The 23358-nt window shown below is 42.0% G+C and overlaps 1 protein-coding gene across 1 annotated transcript in view; it reads right to left on the bottom strand.

Annotated features, from left to right (window-relative positions):
- Positions 1-7143: 7143 nt before the first annotated feature.
- The window catches only part of PAPPA (pappalysin 1), a 240959-nt gene continuing 224744 nt past the window's right edge, over positions 7144-23358 (bottom strand). Inside the window, exon 22 of the mRNA XM_087419210.1 lies at positions 7144-11659. Coding sequence (XP_087275336.1) covers positions 11552-11659 — 108 coding nt within the window. The 3' untranslated portion in view covers positions 7144-11551. The remainder of the gene's footprint in view (positions 11660-23358) is intronic.

The raw sequence follows: 23358 nt of genomic DNA on the forward strand, positions 1-23358 counted from the left end.
TTGGAATGGAATTATGGTATCATATGGTGATTCTATGTTTAATTCTTTTGAGGAACCAATAAACTGTTTTCCACAATGGCTTAACCATTTTACATGCCCACCAGCAATCATCACCAGCAATGTATGAGGGTTCCAATTTCCTGACATCTTCACCAATACTTGTTATTTTCCATTTTTTAAGGTATAATTATTCTTTGTCTTTAATCTTTGGAGAATGTCTATTCAAGTTCTTTGCCCATTTTTAAATTGGATTCTTTGTCTTTTTGTAATAGTTCTTTATATATTCTTGATAAATGATTTGGAAATATTTTCTCCAATCGCTTGATAATATCCTTCGATGCACAAAAGTTTTTAATTTTGATGAAGTCTAGTTTATTTTTCTTTTGTTGCTTTCTCTTTTAGTTTAATATCTAAGAATTCATTGCCAAACCCAAGGTCATGTAGATTTACCTCTATGTTTTCTTCTAAGAGTTTTATGGTTTTAGCTTTTATATTTAGGTCATTGATCCATTTTGAGTTAATTTGTGTATGTAGTGTGAGGTAGGGATCCAACTTCCTTCTTTTGCATGTGAATAGTCAGTTGTCACAGCACCATTAATTGTGCTTTGCCTATTTTTGTACTTCATAAAATGGAAATCATATAGTATGTACTTTTTGTGTCTCACTTCTTTTGCTCAAGATAATTTTTGTGGGATTCATTCATATTGTTGCATGACGTTGTAGATCATTTGTTCTTATGGCTGTGTAGCATTTCAATGCATTAATTTATACCATTAATTTGCTCATGATACTGTTTATGGGCATTTGGGTAATTTCCAACTTTGGGCTATTGTGAATAGTGCTGCTGTAACATCCTAGAACCTGTCTTTTGGTGAACACGTGTATGCATTTCTGTTGGGTGTACTCCTAGAAGTGGAATTGCTAGGTTTTAGGGCATGCTTATCTTTAGCATTAGATACTGTCATAGCATCTTTTTAATCAGGAAATAACTATGAGGGTTTATTTTAATACCTCTCTTTATGAATAGGTATCCTACCTATTTTTTATTGGATATGGGGATAAGGCAATGGAATAGGCAGATATATGGAAATTGAGTGAGCTAAAAATAAACTTAACAATTTCCTACTAAGTGCTTTAGTTGCTAGCCCAAATGTTCCTCTCATTGTGGACTGTGCTTCTTCGTTCTACAAACCAACACTGCTTCTTCCCAAAGATGGCAAAATGATGCTCTCAAAAACAGCAGCTCTATGGATAAACTGGAATGGTTTATCTCATTACCTCAGATAAACTCTACCTTAATGTCCAGAATTTTCCAGATTATCCATCACAGAATCACTAACCATAAGAAATGAAAAGGTCTTTAGAAACGTAAAGTTCCACACTGTCATTTTACAAATGAGGAGTCTGAGGACCAGAGAGAAGAAATCTTCTCTAGCTAGTGGGAATACTGGAACAAACCCTTTTCCCATTTTTAATATGATAAGGAGAAAGGATAGCACAGGGGGAAAAAAAGCATAGGTTTGGAAATCTGATGTGGGTGGGCTAAAATCCTGGCTCTGCCACTTATTACCTGTGTAATTTTGGGCAAGATGCCTCATCTCTCTGGATCCTCATTCATAAAATGGACTTAAAGATATGTGTTTACAGCATTGCTTTTAGGATTAAGTTAAAGAATGGATAAAGGGCAATTTCTCTGTAAATGGATCTATTTTCCTTTTAAGAATATGATAAGGGTTGTCTTTTCCACCTTAACTGGTCAGTAGAGGACAGGGTAGCTAGAGAAGTGCCTATAACCTATTTTCCTCATAGGTTTGGCACCTGACTGGTGCCATTCCAAAAACCAGGACTCTGTTAGTCGTGGAAGGCAACTTCTGGCAAAAATACTCACTTAGCATCAGCCATGGTACAAATTAATAATTTGTTCAAGGAGATCAGGATAGTGCAAAGATGATGAATGTCTCTAATCAATTTAGGCAAAAGTCATCCTGATCAAGGAGAAAGAGTACTGGCCAGGGAGGCAGAAGTGGGGCTCTGTGGCTGGCATGATGTATACCCCTAGGGAATCTCTTCCCCAACCCAATCTTCAGTCTATCATTTGACAAATAAAGAAACTGTATAAACACAGAAAATCAAATATAACATTTATACTGTCACTGACTTTTCCATATTTATGATACGCAGCTAAGGATGAGGAAATAAGTTCAGAGAGATGCGATGACTTTCCTAAGGTCACACTACCCTTTCCCCTGTAGCCTGGATGCATTGTAAAAACCTTTCTCAACCTAGCATTGCAATCGCTACCAGTCAATCTGTGTTGACGTGAAGTTGAAAAAATTGCCATCCCTGTGGTATTTAAATAATAGTGGTTTTGGCTCAAACAGGCTTAAGATAATTATGAGAAGAAAGAATCAGTGTAACGTGGTGTTTATACTTCAAAAAGATTGGAACTTGATTTTGGGGGCCACTCACTATGAAAAATCACTTAAACTCTGAGCCTCAGTTTCTGTCATCTGTAAAAATGGGGCTCATGATCCCTATATCGTAATATTTTTGTGCAAGTTAAAAGAAAAGCTAATCTTCTTCCTTGTCTTAAAGAAAGGCACTCCCCACTCCCACTCTCGTTGTTCCCTTTTTGCAGTACAAGCTAGAAAGTAGAATAATACTGAGTTTAGTTTCTTATTCGTCTTTACTCTAGACATGTTCAATCTCTTGGGCATGTGACTGAGATGTGTCATTTCACAGAGATGGAAGCAAGTTTAATACACTGCAGAACTTCAGTCTTGATGATGTAAAAAGCGATATGCATTTTCTCCATGTCAGTCCTGGGGAGCTGGGCTGGGTGTACTGCATTCCCTCCCCCAACCACTCCACTTCTGCTGCAGAGTGCAGCCTGCGATGGGAGTCATAGTTAGCCAAGGATGGGGTGGAGAAGTGGGGGAGGCCAAAGGGATAACAATCAACATCTACTGAGCATCTACTATGTAACAGCCTCGTGCTGTGTGCTTTACTTAAATTATGACACATTTTCTTTAGGACAGCCCATTTAAGACAGAAATGATGAATCCCATTCTATAGATGAGTCTCCTGAAACTCAAACAGGTAGAGAGCTGCCCAGGATAACACAGCATATAAATGACTGATCCCAGCTCCCATCTGACTCCATCCTGACCTCTTCCCCAAAGCTTTCCTCTCTCGTCTTAAGACCTCATCATGGTGAAACCACTAAGGGGTCATAAGAAATAGTACTTAAATTTCCAAACTTACCCATCTGATCACATGGTTTTAGGCTTTTATATTTTCCTGATACCTGATCCTAGAAAATTGCTAGATTTCCCTGTCCCAATATTTTATTATTTAAAAAGAAATCTAACAGGAACTCTACATTCTGCTCATTTTTTCTGTAAACTCAAAACTTCTCTAAAAAATAAAATCTATTAATTAAGAAACATCTAAAATCTGAATAGCAGTGGTGTGCAATGATTTTCTAGAATCACAGAATGTTAGGCACTAAAGATCATTTTGTCCAATCTCATCATTTAATAGAACGGAGAAAAATCCTCTGCCCACCTGCTACCAACACTTTCAGCCAAACAGCCATCCTTTCTTTCCTGGACTACACGATGTCCTCTGACTCCCTACATCTGATCCTACCTCCCTCAGTTTTCTCTTTCATACTGCCATCTGAGGGATCTTTCTCAACCACGGATCTTACCATGTAATTCTCTTTCTGAAAAGCCATTCAGTGTTTCCACATTGCTGTTAAGATAAGGCCTGAAATCCTCAATATGGCGTATAATAACCTCTCCATCCTCTCATCAGTCCCCCATTACCCTCTCTTTGTGCTTTCTACGTGCATAGGCCTTTTATTCAGTTTCTCGATAGTGCCATGTTTTTTCTTACTTAGGATACTGCACCTGCTGGTCTCATTTGCTTAAACACGTCCCTGCCTTTTTCTCATCGCCAACTCTTCCTGTCTTAGCAAAGGGAAGTGACTTGCCCCAGGTCACAAAGGGCAAACAGTACTTGAATCTGGTTCCCCTAATTCCTAACCTATGCTTCTGTACAGGACTGCTGTTTTCCACCTCAAATCACATTCCTTTAAAGAGTTTAAAACATTCATCCAAAGTAGCAAGGCTTCTCCTGGGTTGCAGGCTAGAGAGACTATGCTTCTGTCCTAGGTTCCTATTTCTGCACTATCCAGGTTAAGAACTGGATAGATTTACCAATGCCAGCATAGCATGATAGAGTGTTGCCCCTATCTTTTTATTTTTTTAACTTCAAGACCATTTTCCTTGGTTAGACAAACTCTAAAACTTGGATGACAGAAATAGATCTAAATACTGAATATTTCTACTTGTTTTGAAGTGAAAAAGGCATCATTTTCCCATTTCACAGATTAAGAAACTAAAGACCAATGAACTTTTCTGTTACTGTGTGTGTGTGTGTGTGTGTGTGTCTGTGTGTGTCTGTGTGTGTTAGGGTTGGAAAAGGAGGGGAGAAGACACTAGAACTAGTATCTCCTGTCTTTCAAAAGGAATCCCTTTGCCCCATGGCTTTCTGTCTCTGCAGACAAAACCAAGGAGTCCAAAAAGCCATATTAAGACTTGCTCTCTTAATCTTCCTATTTGGGAAATATTTGCCTCTTTTCATGAAACTCTTCTTTAAATCTTTTTTCAGTCTTCACAGTCAATTGAATAGAACTTAGTAAAACATTCTCTTTAATCATTTGTCTTACTTTGGAAATAACCAGTTATTTGGCAGAATTTAGTGATGACTTTTATTTTATTTATTTTGGTGTCTTCTCTCATGTCTCTCAGTGAGTTGTGTTTGTAAAGAGTCCAAAAAAATCTGTCTGGGTAGTTCTTGACTTCCCAACCCCTGCCCTTTTATGCAATTCACATTGATATTCCCAAACTGCCCTTTTTTGCAGAATTCAACATTTGAAGTATCAGCAGATAAACACATATTTTGACCTGTCTTATGGTGGTACTGCCAGCCAACAGCCCAGTGCACTGTGCCAGTAACTACTCCGTGGCAATGCCTGCGCAACTGAATGCTTTAGTGTATCTTGGTTTCATTCTTTAAAAAAATAAGCAGATATCAGAAAAATTAGTGTATTATTAATACTTGTCATAAGCAGCCCATCTCATAATAATCATAACAAGAGGTAATATAATCTATGTCTAGTGTCGTTCTAAACACTTTGCATATTTATCTTATTTAATTCTAGCCGCAACCTCATGAGGTGGGTACTTTTTTATTTCCATTTTACAAATGGGAAAACCAAATCTTAAAGCAATTAAATAACTTTCCAAGATCACATAGCTATTAAGTGGTGATAAGATGAAAATGAGATCTAATAGGCAGATCGAAAACAGCAAAACTTCAGTCTCAGCTGCATGTTTATGTGATGAGCTAGATGACTGAGCATTCAATTATAAAGAAAAAAATGAAAATAAAGAATATGCGGGAAGTATGTTGTTGAAGATAGCTTCCAAAAAGCTAGATATAACTGGAATTGATATTCATTTTAGCTCCCTGAAAACTGAACTTTCTTATAACATGTAAATATGTTTTTCAGCTTTTGTATATGCAAAATATAGATGCTTTTCAGGAATTATTTACATAGAAGATTGGGTGTATGCTGGATTCAACCTCATGCTACCTTGATCTAATTCTAGGCCCTGGGGTTCTCTTCCATATTAGCGTGTCTTTATGAGAGTCCTTTAGATTTCCACAAGACACAAAAACCACACCACCACATACTGAAGCATACAAGCTATTATATATTTTCATAATATAGAATTTTAAGGTATAGTAATCAACAGTGGCAAAATATTTCTGTCTTTGACATCATTTTTTTTTTTTGTGAGATCCAACCTGTAATTGAGACCAGAGAAAACAGTATGGAAAAACAAATCCATGAGAACAGGATAAAAATATCATGAACAGCAGAATATGTCTGAGTATTTAAAACCGTATAGAAAAAATAAATTAGATGAACAATTGTGTAAATATAAATTAAAAAAGATGACATTCTTAATAAATAAAGTTTACTATTTACATTTTTATATATTGCTGAAAGACTTAACTTAGATCCATAAAAACACATAAACAGGAAAAAAATAAAACCCAAATAGGAGCAGCAAATTTATGCGCGTGAGGTACAGAAAAAGGATTGGAATTGTGTTTTGTTTTTGGTGTTTAGATTGTTTTCTTTCTTTCTTTTTTTTTTTTTTCTTCCTTTTATATAGTAGGCCAGTAGAATTCTCATGAGAACAGAGTTTAAGCACGTCAATGGAGAGTCATTTTTTGGTAGTTTCCAGAAGGTGCCAAACAGATGTCAACATCATAATAATTAGAAATACCCATAATAATTATAACAATAATAAAAAGGTATAATATGATACATAAATATGGAAGAGCCGTTGTAATATGAATACATTTTCTCTAGACGAGATCACAGTTTTATTTTGTAAATATTACATTTAAGTATATATATACACACATATATGTACAACTATATATACATGTGCATATATATGTAAATTTATATTTATATATAATATCTTTATATAGATAGATATCTATGGACAGGTTATTGATTATAGAGACCCAAGAAAGCAACTTAATAATTGTTCAAAATTCTCCTCACCGACTGCTGGTGTATAATTTAAGAAGCCCAGAGTTGTCTGCACTCAGAATGCCGTATCTTCTTTTAATTAAACACTTGATGCAGAATTTTAAGTTTGAGAAGAAGAGATTTAGGGGGTCCCTTCATCTATAAAGTTGGAAATGGCCCAGAAGTATTGAATAGACAACAGCAAACTGACTTTTACACTGTAGGAAGTAATTGGCTTTTAATCAAATTATAGAACTGGTGAAAGGCCAGAATAAGGAGGGAAAAAATCCAATTTACCTAAGAATGAAATATTCCCAAATACAAGCCTCTCTCTTAAAGTGGATTATAATCCAGGAGCTCCAGCATTATTCCTTGAAATATCCAATGAGCACTCCCTGTCTTTCTTAAATGGCCAATGGGCCTGTGCATTCTTGAAAAATAACCCATGGACTTGTGTCAAGCCTTGGCTCTCACAGATCGCCACAGCCCCTTTCAAACCCCAGGGCCTCACAATCCCCTGCCCCCCCCCACTGTGAGGTAGGTAAGTAGTATTATCCCCATTTGGCAGCTCGAGAAGCTGAGGCAAATGGAGAGGCAACTTGATGACTTGTTCCAGATCACTGAGCAAACTGCTGCCTGGAGTCAAGAATTCTATGTTCTTGGTCTAGGGACATAATTCCTCTCTTGGCTATTATACATCTCTTTTAAAGATCACTCAATTAGTAGGAATTGGGCAAAACTTGAGTAAATTCAAAGAATAGGCTGTTATTCAGTTGCTGTTTAGTTTTTATGTTTGCTGTTTGCTTGTTTTGTTTCTCAAAAACCATGGGAATTACCTGTCTGGTTATGTAGCAGCTTTTTAGGAAAGTGGACTGTGCAGTGTGATTCTAAGTGCAGTCTTTATAAAGCCCAGTGCTCTACTGGTAAATACAACCATTTTATAATGTGAAAATACAACACAATATGTCCCCTTAATATTTGGTAAAACCAATTTCAAGCCCTCCCCACTCCCTACTACCACCAATTGCCACCAAACAAATAGATAAAATGCTCCCCCAACAACAAGACTACATATCAAGAGGGAAGATGCCTTATTTCCTGGACCTACCACAATGTACAGACAATAACAGTGCTGTAAAATCTTGCTCTATGTTTCCTTCTAGGAAAATGTTATGCTTGTGTCTACCTACTCAGTCTGTAGAATAAACAAGTTCCTTTAGGAAGCACAAAAATAGGTTTCTTTAATTCTTATTTTTAATCATGCACTTGTATTTCCTTTTAATTTCCTTGGCTTCTATTAATCTCTATTTGTACAGCTTTGTCACTGTCAATTTCTTCTTTTTATTTTCCCCACTTGAAGTAGTTCCAGAAAAAAAAAAAAAACATGCAAACCCTCAAAACTGTTAACTTGAATTTATGGTTTCTTTTCTTCCTTCCTTCTTCCTTCTCTCCCTCCCTCCCTGCCTTCCTTCCTTGCTTCCTTTCTTTCTCTTGCTTTTTTAAACACAGGTAAGACCTATAACAAATTGACAGTTAACAACCAAGTTAAATCGAACCTGGAAGGGAGGTAGCTGAAATCTGTCTCAAAGAATTATTTTCAACAAATAGCATTTAAGCATTGGCCCAGGTGGGACTAAGACCAAGAGAACTGTCTAGGCAGTGACTCAACATGCTGAAGCCAAGAGTAGCAGCTGATACCCTCCATCTTCAAAGCCCTACTCTTACGACCACTGATCTCTCCCTTCCTTAACACCTTAATTCAGCCACCAAAATGGACTTCCCAAGGCATATCTTCCCTTAAGGATGGTTGGCACAGACTCTAGGGGGTAATGCAAGTCCTCTGGGCAGGCAGTTAGGATTGTCCTTGGAAAGGCATCCCAAGACAAGGCTTGGAGAACTGTCCACTTCATTTTCTTTCTTGCTGCTAAGAGGCTAATACTTCTTCAGACCCAGAACCCTCAAGTGTTTTAGGGCCCCTGAGCTGCTTACGGACAATAGTGTTCCAGAGCTTTCTCCTTCCTAGTACTCCATTATCCTAAACAGGAGATGATCGAAGGGATGAGACAATGAGTTTATTCCCAAAAAGAAAATGAAAATGGGAGTCACTGCATTGCACGAATAGAGCTGACCCTCCTTCACTAAGTTTTGAGAAGAGCCTATTAATTACACCATCCATGTGGGCATGAGTCTGGCCATCAGTCAAGTAGCCTCTCTTGCCTAATATCCTTGGCAAATATGAATTTGTGAGTAACAGGTTTGAACGATGGTAAGAAGGAGACTGGGTGGATCTTTGCTCAGTAGAGTTCAACTCAATCTGTGAGTCTGAAGATAAAAGTCAGCCTCCAGGAAACTCTGCTCACAGATGGAGAGTGTGGGGAGAGACAAGTTGGAGGAAGAAAGAGGGTGGGGGTCAATTTAAGGGAAGCTGGTGAGTTTCCTCTGTGGTTCCTGCAACTCCACCATTAGCAATGTCGTCTTTGGGTCTCCAAGGCTTTTTGTACTATTACTTATTGGTGTAATAAAGCAACTGGGAGGGCTGACGCTGTTACCTTTCTTAGTTCATATCTTCTAAGCTAACACCACACAGGTTGATAACTCAGCTAGGGCAAGAAGAGGGCTTTAAGAGTTGGCAAGAGTTCTAAGATACTGGAGAGGGGTACAAAATGAGATCAATTCTTCTATTATTATTATTATTATTATTATTTTGCTAAGGATTGGTCCTGGTAATTACAGAAAAAAATGCTGTGAATATAAATGAGATAGGAGTTTGTAAGGAGGAAACATAAAGGATTTGAGCCTGACCTTAACAATGGTGGCAGCCTCTCCATTCTGGAACCCAATCTCAGAGTTTGTAATATGGTACAAACCACACAAAACTATCGAAGCACTGCATCCTTATTTGTAGACACCTGTGCAAAAAGCACCTTGATATATTTCTTAATATAATAGACCACAGATGGCTAATAGATGTTTTCTCAAGTGTTCTTGATCAGCAGGTAATTGCTGTTGGTAGTGATATAGTAAGAAGGTTTCTGAAGTTATTTTTGGTCCCCATAGGAAAAAGGGTTATGACTGATTAACAATGCTTGCCTTGGATACAGGAATGAGTAGTGTCAGCACATGTGCCTGGTATTTTCCATTTCTATGCTAGACTTTTTTTTGTTGGTTGTCTTCACTAGACTTGAGATGACTTGACTTACAGCAACCTTTATGTGATACATCTAGTTTAAACCCTTCCATTGCCTCATTTTCTCAGTTCCAGGTCTCAGAAATTATGTCAAACTTAACCATTCTCTCCACTTCATTTTGTATTAACTTCTTTCCATATTAATTCAAAAGCAATAGACAGGTAACTGGCTTAAAAGAGGCAAGAAGACCCCAAAGAGGTGGGGGCTTCCACTTGCATTTGACTGATTTCCTCTTAACTTTTGAAGGCTGAACATGGGAGAGAGGAAAGGGTTGCCCAACCACGGGTGTGGATGGGCGTCCTGGCAGTGGGAAGACTATGTGGGAAACATGATGACCATGTTAGGTTGTTGGGGACTGAGGCTGTGAACTCTTTGGCTTTCCTCTGATGGTCCTCAAGAACATAGTCTAGATTGATCATATCCAAGATGATGTTCTGTTCCAGAATTATAGCTACTCAGAGCAACAGTGAGGTCCTCAGGACCAAAGCCTGCTCTAGCCTGGCAGGCCAGGAAGGCTTGGATAAGGATAATAACTCAAGAGTCCCTACAATTCCAACAGTCTCTGAATGGCTCCAACATCATAGAAATTTAACACTGTTCCACTTGATTATAAAATCTAACACTGGCTTAGACATTCTGGACTCTCAGTGAAGGTTTCAGCATCCTAAGTCCCTCAACTCCTTTCCAGGATGAGAAGCCTACCCATAGGGAACTTAACTTCTCACCATGTGGGCCAATGAGAGTTTTTCTCTTGCAGGAGGGCTAAGAAGTGAGGAGCTGTGGAAAAATGTGGGTCACTTTTAAGGCAGACTGTTTGGTTGTGTGGGGTTTTTTCTAACCTAGTCCTACCATCTTGGGGTACTCAATGTATAGGATAGAGCAGCAGGAAAAGTAGCAGCAAATGTGGTCCCAAGGCAAGGTTTGGGGAATGGGTGGGTCCTGGAGGGATATTATGGCCTCAAGCCTTAAGCCTCAAGCAGGGGGCTGTTATAATACCTTGATATTGCAATCCTAAGCCATTTCCAGCTTGGCCTCGAACCCTGGAGTTGGGGTAAAATCCCCCATGGCAGCAGCAGAATTTGTGGGCTTTCATACCTTGGATTCTTCTTCCTGGGTCCTACTTCCCTAGAAGGTAGGTGATCAGAGACCATTTCACTTCCAATCCCAAAGGACTATACAATTGTGCATGACCTACATATTCCAAGCCTCGGGTCATGAGCTATCTTGGCATCTCAACAATAAACTGGTCTTAGCAGTTTCTGCAACTCTCTTTCTCCCAAGGACAGTGTTGGCTAGGAGCTTGGGAAAGGAAAAATTGAGTTTGTTCTAGTCTCTCTCTCTGCTCAGTCTCCAAAACTGCCCTCACACAGGTGTTTATATGGGTGCGTATACATGCATGTGTACTAACCACAGATGTGCACACTCCTAGATACAGAATATGTTTCTTGCTGTGGTTGTGTAACAGATGGTTAGAATTTTAGGAGGCTCTGGGACTGCATGCTGTATATGCAATCCATCTAAGACTTTAGGATGGGATTCCATTCCATCATTCAACATGGCAAGACTTGGTTCATGCGCCCCCACTATGAGTCCTTCCTGGGTGAAATTAAAGGCAGACCGGTTGGGTGCTAAGGATCCCTGGTGTGGAGAGGCCATTCCGTTGAGCAGCTGACTGTGAAATCAATACCAAAGGGATGCGGGTCCTGGCGTTGGGAATTCTTTGACAACTCCTTGCCCTTCCTTAGCCATGGCTGTATCCCCGGAGGTCTTTCCGGCTGTGTTCTTGGGCCTGGGGGTCCCGACAAGCACAGTCACCTTGTAGGTCACAGGACATAGGGAAGGGAGTTACCTGCAGAGAGAAAGACAGAAGAGGTTAGCCAGGTGTGGGTCTGAAGCAGTAATTTTCAGAGAGGCAGTGCAGGGCAGAGAGACAACTGCTGGGTTTGGGGGCAACAGATTCAAGTTCAAGTCATGGATCTGCTTCTTGCTAGCTCTGTGCTAACTTTTATCAAAATCACCATGGTCATTATCATAGCAGCTTCCATTTTCAGGGACATTTACTATGAGTCAGGCAATGTACTAAACACTTTCCAAAGAGGAAAACACCAAATCCTTTGACAACTTTGTAAGAGAGGTACTAAAACAATCACCCTTTTGCAGATGGGGAAACTGAGGATCAGAAAGAGGCAGTCATTTGCCCAAAGTAATAAGTGACAAATCTGGTATTGAAAGTTGGACAAGCTTTGTCTCTCTGAGCCTCAGGTTCTTATCTGTAGAACTGGTATAATGAGACCCCCACCTCCCCTTGCACTGTGAACTCTAAGGGCTGAGTGAAATCATGGGTGAAAATTGTGATATATTGTACCAGAGTTGGTTAATAGAATTGTACAATGGAATATTTAACTTACAGGACTATTGTGGTGATCAAGTAAAATAAAAGATGTGAAAGTATCTTTTAAGAAAGCATAACTCTCAGGGCCAGCCCAGTGGCACAGTGGTTAAGTGCACGCACTCCGCTTCTGTGGCCCAGAGCTCGCAGGTTCGGATCCCAGGTGCGCACCAACGCACCACTTGTCAGGCCATGCTGTGGCAGCGTCCCATATAAAGCAGAGGAAGATGGGCATGGATGTTAGCCCAGGGCCGATCTTCCTCAGCAAAACAGAGGAGGATTGGCATCGGATGTTAGCTCAGGGCTGATCTTCCTCATACACACACACACACACAAAAACAAAGCATAACTCTCTGCCCATATTGGTAATTTTGATTTTGGGAGGCAATGATGCAAACAACAAAAGAATGTCTCAGCAAGCTCAGACCACCTTCTAGGGGGCCTGAAACCCTGGTGGGGAACATTTCACATAAAGGTTTTGTATAACATTTGGTTGAAGGATCTCCAGAGCAGATTTTAGCATAAGACAAAGAGAGAGGCACACAACATGATGATTTGATATACATATATATTATGAAAGCTAGGAAAAAAACCAAACAAAAATTGAGAAGAAAAAGTGAGAGGTCTGAGTTTTGGTTCCCAGTCCATCCCTTCACATGCTGTGTGACCTTGGGCTGGCTTTCCTTTCTAGAAACTGAGAGAAAGAGCCCAGCAGAGCGAATGCCGTCCCCATGCAGTGGATAATCTGTCTTTCCAAAAAGCACAGTGCAGTCCCTGCTTGAGCCCCAGCCTGGGCTAACGCAAGTGGATTTCACCTCATTGCATCATGACATTTGCATATAACTTTCCCCAGAGGGTCCCCCATCTGCGCAGATGGATTTAATGACCTCATTCGCCTCCTGCCTAGGCAGGGTCTCCAAGAGCTCACACAGTCTCAGAGCATCTTTGTCTTTCTAGCTTGTGGATTCATTCTCTACGTCTAACTCTTTTTTTTTTCTCTTTGCCTCTTTGCCCTCCCTCCCTCCCAACCTCTCTCCGTCCTGCAATTTTGCAATAATTAAAAATGTAGGAATGATCAGGAAGATTGAAGTATAAGCCCCAGCGCTCTTACCTAATTGAGGTGTGACCTTGAGCAGGTGACAATTTCTCTGAGCCTCAGTTAACTCATTCATTAAATGGGAATAATGAAAGCATACACCTCCTAAGGTTGCGATGAAGGATAAGTGAACTAACTGATGAAAAACACCTAGCACACAGTGCTTGGCATATGCTCAGTGCTCAACTATAAATATATAGATCCTCTTCTGTCTCTCTCTCAGTGAGCCAGGGTCTGTGTCAGTCTTGTTCATTCTTGTTTTCCCAGAAGCCAGGCCATAGAATGAATGAATGTTTCTTCATTTCTCCATCCCTCTCTGACTCTTTGATTGGACTCATGGCTAGCACATCTCTTTGTTTCTCCTTTCAATTTAAATTCATAGATGCCTGATGCTGTGGTAAGCATCGCACAGCTTCTTCTGCCAGGCAGTGCCTGTCTTTCTGCTTAGAGCTACTTGCTGTTCCCTGTTCAGGACATTTGCTTCCCAGCCTCCATGCCTTTGTGGAGGCTATGACTTCCAATACAGAATATTCTTCTGCAACCTCTTCACCTCCAAGAGAAGCAGAGAATGCTAGAATTGAAAGAGACATAGAGAAAGCCCTCCAGTCCAAGTGGGAAACTGCGGGCAGAGCCAAGTCCAAATCTAACCGACTGAGGTCGAGTGGGGAGAGTAATGCCGTGGGAGCCATAAGGCCTAGGTTCGCATCCTCGCTCGCCTCTTACTGAACAATTTTGGGAAAATCCCTTCATTGCCATGACCCTTAGTTTCTACATCCATAGAAGGGAGCTAAAAAAAAAAATACCACATTTCATATGGTTGTGAGGATCACACAAGAAAAAACATACAAAAGCCCTAGCATGTGGCTTAACAGTTAGGAGATGCTCAATGCTGAATACATGTGTGCTGAGTCAAATTTCCCACAAGCTCATATTTCACCATCTGTGACACCTTTCCTGACTATTGTCCCCTCTCTCCCACCTCCCAGACTTGGACAGCCTCTTTGTCCTCAACTCACCCATCCCTTTATCTGTCCCCTTTTCCTGTCCTCGCCCACATCCTAACATTAGAATGATCCAGTTACCTCTAATGTCTTCTGCACAGTTCTCTCCATGACTCTTTCCCATTGGGCTCTGTGACCCATTAGAGACTGTTTTGCGTCTAATTTATCTCTCATGCTTCCTGCTACAGCTGGCGCAGGCAACATTCAACAGATTCTATCGCTTAGAATAAGACCCAAATTCCTTACCATGAGTTCAAGGCCTTGCATGATCTGATCTCCATACACCTCTTGGATTTTACCTGGTTCCCTTCTTCCCCTCACTCTCTGTGGCTTAGTAAGGAATTTATTGGTTCCTCAAGTACTCCAAGAGTTTTCCTTCTTTTAAGTCTTTAGCCACTAATGTTCCTCCACCCTTCTGCTCTTTCCTGGCCAGCTCCTCTTCATTCTTCAGGTCTTATTGCAAGTACCACCTCCTCCCTCATTGGCCTTTGGCCTGACCAAAGATGGCACCATCACCTTCATCCCATATCACAGTATTCCATTTGTATGCCCTTCTTGGACTGTCAGCTCAGTCTGGACAGGGACCATGTCCACATAGACCATGTAACAGGCATTCCGTGAACCCATGAATGGAGGGACAAGTGAATACATGAATATACATGCAGAATACAAGTCAGGGAGTCTCTGCTCTTACACTTACATGCTGAATGACTTTATACAAGTTACTTCCCTTCTCTGGGCTCAAGTTCCCTCTCTGTGCATGAAGATTCAATTTTAATGGTCTCTTCTTTCCCATCTGTCTGAAAACCCTTCTCAGTCTGAGAAAGGTAGAAGGCAATGCCCTGGCCAGAAAGGACCTAGAAATGTAGACTTTCTCCACGAACCCTGTCTTGTGTGTTCCCCTTTCTGCCAACCCCAGTTCTATCAGGTTCTCTGTAATCATCAGCCGCAGGCTACTTCTCAGGCTAGTCTGACCACTCTGGCTATGGGGGTGTGGGAGGACCATTTTCTGTCCTCCCTGGATCAGCCTGGGCATTTCAGCATTTTCCCAAAGAAATGTGTCTGCAAACCAAGGGAAGGAACCCCAATCAGAATATGATGAAGTCCAGAAGGTTTGGTCTCAGGAGGCAGATCCAGAGTCTCCTTGTCTCCACCACATGTTTGTAAATGCAGCTGCATTTACTGCCCCCTGGCTAGGATTTTGAGAGGCAGACAAGCCTGGGTTTAAGCATGGGCTCCACATGGCACTGCGTGACTTTCAGCAAGTCCTTGGCACCCAGTGGACTTCATCTGCCCACCTGTAAGATGAGGGTCTTCATAAAGACCTCACAGGGTTCTGGTGAGGAGTCAATGAAATATGTTGTTTCCGAACCAGCTCGCAGAGTAGCCAGTGCAGAGAACATGCACAGTGTCTTGTTTCCTCCTCCTGCCCTTCCTCTCCTCTTTGTGACCTGCCTGTTCAGAGCCTGCCTTGGACCCCCCTCTCATCACAAGCTTCCTCTCTGATCAAGGACCTAGATCTGGGAAGAGAAGGGTGGCAATCGCCAGCTCCATCCACTTTCCCAGGTGTTCCTAAGTCTGACCTGGGAGAGATGAGAAGCCTGTTCATACAGGTTCACAGCAGTGAACAGCACTTTACACTCACACTCTGGCACTTCCTCAGGGAAGTGCCAGATAATTTCCACATGCTAGCTTGTTGACTCCACACAACCTCCTAGGGCTATCGTTATTAGCTACCCATCTTGCAGATGTGAAAATAGAGGTTTCAGAATGCTGAAAACAAAACAAACTTGCCCTGGGCTTCACTACCAGTCAATAAGTAGATGATGCAGGATTCTAAATCCCACTCCAAACACTGAAGCTTTTCAGCAAGTGAGAGAAAGGGGAAGGCCACCTGGCCAGGCTGACTGCTGCTTTGTCATTTTAATAGCCAGTAACCTTTTATCCCTTATTTTGTGCCTGGCACTGAGTTAACTCAGTGTGCATTATCTCAGTCACTCTTCCCAGCAACCCTAATAAGGCAGCTGTTCTTACTATCCCTGTTTTACATCTTAGAGGAAACTAAGATGCAAAGAAGTGAGTCACTGGGCTCACAGCCTGGGATTTGCATCCCCATTAGTAACCACTCCCCAGTACCATCCCCAGGAGGCAGGCAGTGCAGGAGTCAAGGTCCCCTTTTCACAGAGGAAGAAACTGAGGCATGGGGAGAAGAGTCACATCCTGATAAAGTCAGCTCTGAGACGGATCATTCCCAGATTCCCTGACTCCCCAAGCAGCTCCCACCTTCTCCCCCACACGGCCTCCCAAGAAAACCTACCACCCACAGCACGAACGCCGTGGTGGCCAGTTTACATTTGGGATTCCCAGCACCATGTGGCTAGGCTGTCCCATAAATGGCTTGGCCACCCACTCTGGGATTCTGTCAACAAGCCCAGGTCAATGACTAAAGGCCAGGATTCTCTCCTTTTTTCCTCTGGGCTGGAGATGGTGCTCAGGCACAGGACTTTCTCCCTTTGGGTGAGCTGCCCAAGCTAACACCTCCATCCGTGTGTGTGAGCGGCTCAGGAATGCAGCCCAGGCAAGTGCACCGCAAGACCCTGGCTGCAGTCTTGTCTGAGGCTAGGAGACAGGCAGGGGCTGGATTCTGACTCAGACTCAACAGAGAGGTCACAAGCAGAGAGTGTGCAGTGGGGGGAGCAAGAGGCATCCTGTGCAGAGGGTCAGAAAGCTTTGACTGTCCACCTGCCCACTGTGGGACCTTGGGCAGGACATTTCACCACTCTGAGCCTCAGAATATTCAAACGGTTGATGGAAAGATTGAATAAGACCAAGTAGAGCGAGGCGTGATGTCAAGTATGAGGACTCCCCTGTAAGCTCCTTGGGGGTAGGATAGACACGTGCCTGGCTCAGGATAGTCAGTGGATACAGAGGCTTGTTTAAATATGGATAAGTGGAGGAGAAAATGGAGAAAAAATATGGGTAAAGTGGACAAAAGCACCAGCCTAGACAAGAAGGAGACTTGGGTTTGACTCCTTGCCCTGTTAGTGACTTCGTGGATGCTATCAGGCAAGTTACTTCCCTTTTTTGGGCTTTAGTTTCTCTATCTGTAAAATGGAGGAAATAACAGTCTTGCCACATAGAAGTATTTTGAATAAAGTATATAATTCAAGGAAAGCACTTGGCACAGTGCGTGGCATATAATATGTGCTCAATAAATGATGATGGTAATGGTGATATTGGTAAGGTTGGTGTTGATAGTGGTGGTGGTGTTGATGATGTGCTACTGATGGTAGTGGTGATGATATTGACAATGATTATGATGATGATAACTTTTTGGGACAGAAGGATCTGATTCCTTCATAGGCACAAGCTAAAATGAGGAGCTATTTATCCATATGAGCAAATCAAAGCTACACCCCAAATGAGGAAATTGCAACACTCTGAAAGCCAGTGACTTTTAGACAAGGAGGAATTAGTCTAGTCTGCTTAGCCATTTGCCTGTTGTCTCTTACTAATCTTCCAAGTTAAGTACATCTATGCCCTCTTCCAGGAAGCCTTCTAGGACCTTCTAGGCTGTTTCAGTGCTTAAAATTATTGAACACCCCCATTGCTCTCTGGCTAAAGTTCAAATTCCCTGGCTTGGCTTATGAAAGCCTGCTCATCCTCTAGACTCATCTCTTACCCCTTCTTCCCCTCTTGCACTGTGCTCTAGCCACACTCAGGAATTATAATTTCCTTGATACTCTCCCTTGTATCTGGGTCTTTGCACAGACTGTACCCTCTGCCAGAAACACTCTTCCCTCTCTCATCCTTATCTCTGGTCTTCCTCCTACTCCTTTCACCTGGGTAAGACCTACTGTACCTTTCATGTTTCACCTTTCTAGAAGGTGTTGCCTTTTCTAGAAAGCTTCATTGGCTTTCCTCACTCGCTGTGTCTCCATTAGCACTTAGTATACTCTAAATGCCCAGCTGCTAGTCCAAAAGACATGAACCCAGCATGGCTGGGACCAGGTCCATCTTGCTCATAGCCTAGCACAGTATCTACACATAGCATCAGAACTTGGGATACATCAGTGAACAAAATAGATGCATGTTCTTGCCCTCATGAAATATTCATTCTAGCAGCAAGAGGGGTAGGGATTGCCAGATAATAAGTAATAAATACATTTTATAGTATGTGCCAAAGTGATAAATGTTGTGGAAGGAAAAAAAAAAAGTGGAAGCCAAGGCAAATGGGTATGGGAATGACAGGGGTGATGTAACATGGGTGTTCATGGTGTGGCTCATCGAGAACATGACACTTGGGCAAAGACTTGGAGGAGGTGAGGGGGTGAGCCATGACGATGAATGGAGAAAAGTGTTTTCAGCCAAATGAAAAGCCAGTGTTGAAGGCTATAAAGTAGGAGGATGCCTGGCCTGTGCAAGTGACGGAAGGAGTCCAGAGGGGTGGGGTTAAGTGACGGGGAGCACTGAGAGTAAGAGGTGAGGTCAGAGAGGGAATGGGAGTGGGTAGAGCACATAGGGCCTTGCAGGCCATTGGGAAGACTGGTTTTACTGTGAGTAAAATGGGGGAGACACTGCAAGACTTGGCATAGAGGTGTGATCCCATCTGACTTATTTTAAAAGGACCATTCTGATTGCTGAGTCAATACGGAAGAGCCATTGATGTACATCCCTAACTCTGAAACCCAACATCCAACCCTTTATCATGGCCCACTCTGCTAAGAAGGCTGCTTTCCATCCAATAATTTTGATTATCTTCCCCCGTCTTTAGAATCACTAGCCTCCTAGACCAATGGGCTACATTTAGGTATAACATTCTTTCCTAAGAAAACATGTTTTCACTTAGATTTAGCAAATAAATATGGCAACCCTACACTTAATGTCATCAGTTGGGCGTGCCGTCCTGTGCTTCTGGGATTAACTTCTTACTGTCTCCTGGTCCCAGGCCTGGCCAGCCTTCCAGTTCTCGCTCAATGACCACCTCACTCAGGAAGCCATGTGGAGAGTCCTGAGACATGAATCTAATCCAAATGTCAAGAGACAAAAACGTAAGGTGAACCTGGCCTGCCCAAGGTCACAGACATAAGTCACACAGCTGGCACTACACTCCGACTCCACAGACATCTTCCAGAATCAGTCTCTTAGCAGCCACCTGAAACACGACCATAACTAATGTTCCAGGCCACCACCTTAGAAAGCCTTGGTATATTGAATATGTTCAGGTGGTTCCCCTCCCTCCCTCACACCCCCAACACATGCTTCCTTAGAATGATTCCAATTATAAAAGAATATTTTTTTTGTTGTTATGAGGGGAAACGAAACAATTGTTCTGGAAATCTGCTCCATATTTGAGACTCCTCAAGGCTTCAACAGGAAAATAATAAACTGACATGCTGAGAAGCTGAGTCCTGCCCCTTCCTGTCTGCCTCACATTGCAGACAGGTGTCTGGGTGGGAGACTGGTCACCCCTGTCAGACGGAGTTTCCTGCACTGTCTTGTTCTTGTCTGCCAGCCGGGCCCGGGTCACCCCATGAGGCAGATGTGGGAACAGCTGGTGTCTGCACAGACAAACAAGGGGAGGAAGGATGGAGAGAGCAGACAGACATTATTCTGGGCCAAGTGGCGGGGAGGCCCCTGCCCTGGGGACCGAGAAGAGGTTGAGGTGGAGAGTTGGCAAGAATGAAGTCTGGAAGAAGGTGTTGAGTGCTTAACTCTGGGCCCAGAGTTCATACCCAGGACTCTAGTCCAGGAGGACTATGAAACAGGAAGCCCACCCTCCAGAGGAAGGGCACGATGCAAGCCCATTGCAACATGCTGTTCAGAACACAGGTTAGAGGCAGGTGCCGTGCAGCCTAGACTCACCAGGTTTTCATCTCAGCTCTATCCCTTACTGCACATATGGCCTTAACCCTTCTCAGCCTCAGTTGCATCCTCTATAAAATGAGGATAGAAAGACAACATCTACAACAGAGCTACTGTGCTGATGAGATGAAATGACACATGTAAAAGCAGTTAACATTATGCTTGGCAAATAGCAAGCTCTTGATAAACAGGAGCTGCTAGTATTTGTTTGGAGTCAGGAAATTCTAAATCCTACACACGGCCCTGTCACCTTGTACGAATGACTCCACCTCTCTGAGCCTCAATCGTCCACTTTGTTGGGTTGTTCTGGAGTCTGAGCTAATATGCGCAAAGATTCTAACCTATGGCCAAGCACATAGTAAGTGCTCAATTAATAAAATTACTGTAATTTACGAAGATGCATGAAGCAAATCTGACCTATTAACGAGTTTCTGAGTGCCAGGCTGGGTGCTTATGGGCAGGGAAATGCCCATGATATGGAACTGGGACCAAGAGTAGAGGTGGGAACTAATCAGGACCAGCAGGTAAGGGCAAGGGGATGAGAGGAAGGAAGCCAGCCTCTGGCCCCACTCCTGCTCTGAGAGGCTTCCTGCTGGGGAAGCTGGAGACGGAAACCAGGACTTTTTTCCACTCAGGGGAAACTCCTGTCTGGGATGATTGGCAAGGCTGGGAGCCTCCACACCTCCCCACCCTGTCTTTGCTGCTGGGAAACGCTGCTTTCACCTTTGCCAAGGAGAGGGGTCCCACACCCTAGGTTCCCTGGCAGTCTGGGCTCACAGTGAAATGCTCCAACTGGAACTGGGAGGGTCCTGCCCAGGTGCGCTGAGGACAAGGTCCTAGCCTCACCTACTTTCCTCTTCTGAGACTCAGCCCTGTGCAGCAGAAAGAGCTGGGCTTGTGAGTCAGACAGAACTGGGTTTGAATTTGGGCCTTGGCACTCGCAGCCAACTGAACTCAAGCAGGTCCCATAAGCACTCTGAGCCCAAATTGGTTCTTCTATGCAACGAGGATAATAGCAACCTATTGGGGTTGGCATGAGGATTAAAGAAGATAACGGAAGTCAAGTGTCTGGCAGGGTCTGACATATGCAGCAGTTCGCTTAGGGGTGTTTTGTATTATTATCTCTTTTCTCCATCTATTATCTCTCTAAACCAGTCTACTGCAGGGAATAGTTCGGTAGGTACAAGAGAGTACAAAGGTTTCAAGAAGTTGGAGTTTAGGTAGAAGTTAGACTGGGAAAATTAAATTGTAGAAATATGACTTCAATTTGAGACACCTTCTCTAGAAGTCAGACTTCCAGAAATCTTGAACCTAAAGAAAGCTCCAAACACTTCTGAACAACTAATAATTATGGCAAAGCCATATGCACCATAAGAGAGGCCTTTAGACTCTCCAATCCATATGTCACACATAGTTCTAAGAGCTCTCTCCATTCTGCCCCCAACCACTCTCCACCTTCACAAGGAAAGCTCCTACTCATTCTTCAGGTCTCAACGTAAACGTCACTTCCTCAGGGAAGCTTTCTCTCACCTTCACACTGTTCTCTGTAAGATCCTGCACCCTTCCCTCATTGCCCCTTCCACAAAGGTAATTCAGTGCATAGTTGTACAGTTCACTGCCTAATGTCTGGCTCCCCTAATAGACTACAAGCTTCACAAGGGCAAGCACCGTGTCTGTCTGGACTCTGCCGTGTGCACACAGCCTGGTCCACTTTTCAGCCCATAGAGATGCTCGATGAACCTGCATCTCATTGCATGGAGGAAGCTTGGCCATCTGCATTCTGCAGCCTTAGCCAACAGGAAGGAACAATAATTTAAAGTAGAAGAAGAGGATCTTTTAACACAGAAAGCCAAAGCTATGTTTATGATGTGGGTGAAATAAAGAAAGAAAAAAGAAGCCTAAGAAGTATATTCAGAACTAGCAAAGAGACTGACTCTGGGTCCCTCAGTAAAGAGGCAATTCTCATCTCAGGGCCCTGGAGTCTGAGATTGCTTCAGCCAAACCCAGTATAGGAACAGAGAGCCAAAATGGCCATTAGATATATATATGTATATGTGTGTGTGTGTGTGTGTGTGTGTGTATATATTAATTTAGAATCTGCACCTGAAACTCAATCTCATGACTTCATGTCCCACCACACACTCTGTAGAAACAGCAATCTGTTTAAGGAAGTTTCCCAATAAAAATTAATTAGTTTTATTTCTTATGTTTTAATACGTAAGCTATAGTTGGTAGGAAAATTATTTTAATCAGAGCTGCTCTTTCTCCAAGTGATGGTGTCAGATGAATAACGTGTCATAATTCTACACAAACTTCTATTTAAAACACAAACTTCACTGTCCATTCACTTTCAAAAATGGCTGACTCCAGTGATGTGAAACAGACACTATTGTACACTGTGTTCATTTAACAACAGTTATCAAGAGCCTTAAAAATGCTCACACCTTTTATCCTAGGCATTTCAATTCTAAGAATCAATTGTAAAGGAATAATTAGAACTATACAAATATTTATGTGTAAAGATGTTCATTAGCATTATTATTTATCATTGTGAGAAACTGAAATAACTCAAAAGTTAAAAATAAAAGTCAGATGTAAATGATTACACAAATTATTGTACATCATAACCATATAATAAATAGTAATATAGCAAAAAAAACACCTGAGAAGTTTATACTAAGATCAGATAATTCTTATGTGTAAGATTTCCTGCACAACCAAAACCAAACCAAAACAAGATCCCAACTAGAAATGCAGTAATATATACATAAACACAAATACCCACATACTTATACACACAATAAAATATGGCAAAAGAAAAGCAGTGGTTATCTTTGCATTGTAAGATAACCGGTGAATTCTTTTGTTCTTTTCTACTTTCTGGATTTTCCAAAAAGTAGAATATGTATTGTTTCATAATTGGGAAAAATAATGAAATTCATTAACATAAAATGCATTGTATTCTCCTGTACTTGAGCAGAAAGTGTATACCTTCAGTGTTTTATTAAAAAAAAGGGGGGGGCAGCCATGCTGAGAGGTGTTGCCCATACAGGACTAAGTCATCCCAGAGAACCAAAGCATCTTTATTCAGCAACCAAAAGATGCAGTAACAGGCCTCCGATTTGAGTGTGTCCCTGAAGTCTTACCCTATTCATCCCCTGCATTTTAAGTCAGAACATCTTTCTTGAAGGAACTAA

This window comes from Ceratotherium simum, chromosome 29, assembly GCF_057802395.1.
Source record: "Ceratotherium simum simum isolate JZ-2026a chromosome 29, ASM5780239v1, whole genome shotgun sequence".
NCBI classification, from domain to species: domain Eukaryota; kingdom Metazoa; phylum Chordata; class Mammalia; order Perissodactyla; family Rhinocerotidae; genus Ceratotherium; species Ceratotherium simum.